Here is a 6,000-nt window from a genome sequence, read left to right as displayed (position 1 = left end):
GTGTGCAGCCATTAATGTAGATTGTAGACAGTCTGCATGCACCTAGATGTGATGGAACCCCACACACTTCAAGAGCGATTGTTTCTTTGATGCAAACCCACTCTCTTATGCAGACAACGGGGAACTGTGTGCGTGTGCATGTACGTGCCCGCCAGCGTGGGTTTGCAAGCAATGTCTTGTGTGTTTGCATTTGTGCAAGAGAGAGATAGGCAGCAAGGGAGGGTGGTGGAGGGGAGCTGGACCTTTCCACAGGGACAGTAGTGATGTATGACGTGCAAGGCTGTTACGGTGAACAGGGGCTGGCAGGGAAAAGGAAATGTTCCTATACAGATATCCATCACTCTCAGCTCATCACCTCCACCCCACGGCCAATGACATCATCACAGAGGACGGGGACAGGCCGAGTGGACATGATTGGTTCCGTATGTTGTTTACCGATAGCTCCGCCCATACAGTAGCTATATCGGGGGGGGGGGGGGGGGGGGGATACTTTGTCTTGTGATCTTTGTTCGATTTGGAGTAGCCTAATGTGTTAAATAGCTCCATATTCCGAAGGTAATCATTGCTATCGTGTGTTTGTTCAGTAACCAGAACTCTGTGTGTCTTCAGCTGTTTAGACAGAAAATGCATTTTTTCACGGTCGGAACACTCATTTCATACAGTGGAGTGAATACGCAGGGTTGTCAGGACGGCAAGGTGCACAGGGAATTGTGCATTTCTTAAAAATAAAAGTTTTCACATTAAGTGACCCTATGGTCAGAAGTGAAAGGGTTTTGGAGGTGCATTCGAAGCAGTAGAGGCCCCTCAACATGTGATTCCAAGTTGGGGTTGATTGGCTGTTGCCTTCATCGACATATGGCATTTTCTGTAACAAATAAGAAATATGACCCTTCCCCTAATATTGGAAGGCATTTTCAGATTTTCACAGTGGAATTATCATTTTGATTTCACCACAGTAGTACATGGTAACGCATAAAGAAATGCATTTTAATCTCATTTATAATGCGCTCATAAGACATAACACTCGTCATTAATGTTTTTAATCATTTATGAGAATTTATAACGTTTTTAATGTATTATAAGTGTTGGCGTGAACCTCTAGTAATTATATAGCCTATAAGCATCTGTGTTGTTTAGATGTTGAGATTTGAGATGTTTTCCAGGATTGAAGGGGTTAAGAGAGGTGGCCTTGTGGTTAGTGTCCGCCCCGACTGGAAGGTTGGGGTTCTTTCCCCCGTTGGGTCGTACCAAAAAATGCCTCCCTGCTTCGCACTCAGCATCAAGGGTTTGATTGGTGTAAGTCCTTGCGGCATACTAGCGTCATGTCCAGGGGGTGTACTTTACTTGTACATCATGTCCAGGGGGTGTACTTGTACATCATGTCCAGGGGGTGTACTTTACTTGTACATCATGTCCAGGGGGTGTACTTGTACATCATGTCCAGGGGGTGTACTTGTACATCATGTCCAGGGGGTGTACTTGTACGTCATGTCCAGGGGGTGTACTTGTACATCATGTCCAGGGGGTGTACTTGTACATCATGTCCAGGGGGTGTACTTGTACATCATGTCCAGGGGGTGTACTTTACTTGTACATCATGTCCAGGGCGTGTACTTGTACATCATGTCCAGGGGGTGTACTTGTACATCATGTCCAGGGGGTGTACTTGTACATCATGTCCAGGGGGTGTACTTGTACATCATGTCCAGGGGGTGTACTTTACTTGTACGTCATGTCCAGGGGGTGTACTTGTACATCATGTCCAGGGGGTGTACTTGTACGTCATGTCCAGGACGTGTACTTGTACGTCATGTCCAGGGCGTGTACTTTACTTGTACATCAAGCTGCCTCACGCTACAGAATCAAGAGACGGGCTCCTGCCCTATGGGCCTCAGGGCTCAGCAAGGCTTACATGAAATGTCTTGGCTGCACCAATGAGCTCTTTTTGAGGCTCCACTACCCTTTGCAATTTAACCAATAAACCAAGTAAAGAAGTACAATTGTTTGCTTCTCGCAAATTCTACCATGTAGTTATCGCAATGCATATTTATATAGTTTCCTTATAACATTTCTACCATCATTTGTTTTCATTCTTCACTGTATACTATAACCGTAGGGGGGGGGGGGACAGACATAGTTCCTCTCCTTCTGTCTGTCTCTCTCCCTCTTCTGTTATTACTCCTACAACGTTTGAGGAACGAAAACCAAGGATGTGTTCTAGTATATCAGATGTAACAATAAAGAAATCTTGAATCTCTCACATAAACATTCCCTCTTTCCCTCTCTCCGTCCAACTTCTATTCATCTGTCTTTCCAGCTGTTCTGTGGTGATGAATCTCTTCTCGAAGCCCTAGCACCACCACTGCCAACACACACACACACACACACACACACACACACACACACACACACACACACACTGGCCCTTACTACTTTCTTGTAGAAGGAGTTGTGGAGGATATAATGAATTAGGTGTCTACCCAGGGTTCCCTGACCTCCGGCCCGTGATATCATCAATCAAGGAGGGGTCCTACAGTTTAAGTGAAGTGCAAAAGTGGGCCACGCCAACCACCCCACCACCCGCTTGGCCCAGGAACTCTTAAGTCCAGACCATCCCACCCCCATCCCCAGCACAGCAAAGACAAGGCAAGGGGCCACTCACTGATTTTCACTTGTTTTTATTTATTTTCCTAAGTTCCTCACGCTCGACCCTCACTGACGTGTTTGGAGGGAATACACGGTTCTGTCTATAATTTGTTTAAGGCTGGAAAAAGAGAAATATATATACTGCGTTAAGTGAGAAGGGAGAGGACTCGAAGATGGATGAAAAAATGGCAGTCCTTGGCCTCCCTCTTTGCACATATGGAAAGAATTTCTCTTTCTCTATTCCTTCTTACTTACTTGTACCCTAAGCAGGGCACACTCTATGGCTGAGGCCCTGATATGTTTATGTATTAGATGGAATGCCCATAGAGCATGCATACAGCATTTAACACCTTGCAACTCGGGCAACGACAAACTAAGTAGGTAGGGAGTTTACTACTATTTGCCAAGTATCGTTCAACCAGACACATTGCAGTGGAACTGTAAATGAATTCTAGATCACTGTAGTTTACCGCTGCAACCTGTGTTTCCATCTGTATGTCGGACACTGTAATAGTAGTAAACAGTAAAAGTACCTGTTGATTGGTACTAGAAGCTTACAGTTTTCTGCAGCAGCAGTAATGCAACCTATGGATTCGTGATACAGATGAGGAGCAAAGTGACGAGTGCTGTAATTGACTGCTGGTAGGAGAGGAAGCACCAGGCTGACGAATGGAGTCCAGAGTGGCTCTGTCTCTCATAGTGTCAGCAGGCTGACGAATGGAGTCCAGAGTGGCTCTGTCATGGTGTCAACAGGAGCTTCCAGTCTGATAACCTCTCTGCTCTCAACGGCAACCCACTGTGGTTTCTCTGGTTTTCCACAGAAACCACAGCTTCTCCTGATTCTGTGGGCCCTATTTTGCATGTCTTAAAGGACAACTTTGTTTTATTTTTCAACCAAGGTTCATGTTTTAGGTTATTAGAGAAAGTTTTCGTGATTTAACTATTTTTGAGAGGGGGTCGGGGGCATTCGAACAGGTGGCTAAATATGTATTTTTATACAAAATTATACAGCAATTTCTTTGTTATTATTTACAAACTGATTGAGTGACAATGACAAACTGATGATTGAGCCTATGACACACAGTAGGGAGGCCCCTATAGTACCTCCTCCTTCACATTCAATAGATCCTGTGCTCTTTTGAGGCCAGATGTAATTTCCTGGGGTCTGCTAGGGATATAGTAAATTATAATAAAAGAAATCTCCGTAAAATGTTGTAAAAAGAAATGCCCCCAAAAATAGCTAAAATGAAAGAAATCAGCAAATGGAAAAAAGAATTACACTCTTACCTAAACTACTGCACTGAAACGGACACAGAGGCAGTTATAGTGGACCCCCGCAGATAATAATAATGCAGCTGGTAATTCATTGATTTAATCAATTCTTGTTTTGTGCTTGCGTGTGTGTGCTTGCGTGTGTGTGCTTGCGTGTGTGCTTGCGTGCGCGCGCTCGTTAAAGCAAAACAAGGGCATTTATTTATAGAATGCAGTCATTTCTGGCAAAAAACACAGAATGGTATACTGTGGGACAGACTGTCATAAAGCTCACAGCGGACCACCATGTCAAGTCTTTGCTGGCACAGTTTAAAGTCAATGTTACGGGAAGGAACAAAACTCACGTACAATTCAAATAGATAGAGTCAGCTGGCTTTTTAAAAATAATGTATAACATTATCAATTCTTATATTTGCAGTATGGTAAGGAGATAGTTGTGCAGAACAGCGCCACCCCCTCATCCATCTCCCTCCATCCCTCTCTTCCTCCAGCCTGTATCAGGTCCAGGCCCTCTGCTATTGGCTGGTTACGAAGACGGCTCCCTCCTTCTGTGGGACGTATCCCAGAGGTCTGTGCTGAGCCAAGTCTCCGCCCACCCTGAGCCCATCATGTGTCTGACCTTTGACCCCGAGCGTCTTCGCGGTATCTCGGGCTCTGCAGAGAAGAACCTCTCCCCCTGGACGCTTGGCGGACAGCTAAGCCTGCAGGTTAGTGGAAGGAGATGGATAAAAGAGACAGGGTGGGCTTGGTGATGAGGAGGGCAAAGAAGCAGGGCGTTACTTAAAATCTTAGACTTAGAGACTAGAAATGATTTATTGAGAAATGCACTCCACTGTCTTACATGGGCAGCAATACTTAACGTTGTAAGATTTTTGACGACGTCCCACTGTTGCGCAACATTCGATGTTGCGCAACAGTGGGACGCCATCGAAGCGCTCCCAGGCTGTGGAGCGATGTGATCAGTTTTGACATCAATAACCTTTGATAAAACTGGGCGCTGGGTGTTAAGGGCAGTCCATACTCTCTCCGACCACTGAACTTTTCGTTGGAAAGATCAGACTTACATTTTTTTCTCCGAAGTAGAGTTCGCAGAGTCACAACATCTGGGAGTGCAGCTTTCCGAACAAAAATTCGGAGGAATGCGTTTCAGATGTTGCGAGTGACGTCATGTTGTAGTTGTGCCGGAGCTTTCCGACGAAAGGTTTGGTGATCGGAGAGCCCTTTACTAATTGAAAGGACGGGGCGATCGGGGTGTTAATGGGTTACATAAAGTGTTTTTGACCAAAACACTAAAATATACATACTTCGTCTTTTTTGTTTTGTTTTTTCAATCATATGTCAGTCTGACCAGTGCCTCTTCACACCCATTCCTTTCTCTTAAATTATGACTAAATAGCTAAACTGTAAATTGGACAGGAGAGCCGGAGAAGTGCATTTTCTCCTCTCCTCTCTCTTCTCCAGACTGTCTGGGAAAACACTAGAGGCCAAAGAGGAAGAGACTCAGCAGGGCTCTGGGGTCATAAATCAGCTGCTGGTTACACAGTGTTGGCAAGGCCAGGGCTAAGGGCTGACCTGTCACTCCGGAGCCCGCCACCCATGCACACACAGTCAAACGCAGTAGGACTGCCTGAAATTGTGTTTTGATACTTTATAAGAATCTTATTGTTGTGTGTGTGTGTGTGTGTGTGTGTGTGTGTGTGTGTGTGTGTGTGTGTGTGTGTGTGTGTGTATTTTTACTGTCTGGCATTTGATTGTGTCATTTTAAGGTGGTTGCTGGTGTCACGTTCGATGCGTTGTGAGCTATTTGTGCCAAATGATCACACGCATGCAGCCATCAGACTCTGTTTTGGGCAGTTTTCTTCATCTGTCCCACGATAATCTGGTTGTCTTTGCCTCACTCTGGACTGATCTTCTCCAGGTCTGTTTTGGCCAGGTATATGACATGCTCAGATTGTGGATGCTATAGGATTCATGTGGTTGAGTTCCAGAGTCCAGACATACATAGACACACTTTTGGGGGTGGACCATACGCACTCATGCTGGGGCCAGAACATCTCCCACCATCCTCCATTTTAACTGCTT

The 6,000-nt window shown here is 45.3% G+C and overlaps 1 protein-coding gene across 2 annotated transcripts in view; it reads left to right on the top strand.

Moving 5' to 3' along the window:
• The window catches only part of gnb1l (guanine nucleotide binding protein (G protein), beta polypeptide 1-like), a 44,934-nt gene that overhangs the window by 29,629 nt on the left and 9,305 nt on the right, over nt 1–6,000 (top strand). For both annotated transcript variants that reach the window (XM_083783833.1, XM_083783834.1), the window contains one exon: nt 4,410–4,625. In XM_083783833.1, coding sequence (XP_083639959.1) covers nt 4,410–4,625 — 216 coding nt within the window. The remainder of the gene's footprint in view (nt 1–4,409; nt 4,626–6,000) is intronic.

The sequence above is a fragment of the Protomyctophum parallelum genome, assembly GCF_964188405.1.
Source record: "Protomyctophum parallelum genome assembly, chromosome: 15".
NCBI classification, from domain to species: Eukaryota; Metazoa; Chordata; class Actinopteri; order Myctophiformes; family Myctophidae; genus Protomyctophum; species Protomyctophum parallelum.
This window is presented reverse-complemented; position numbering and strand designations above follow the sequence as displayed.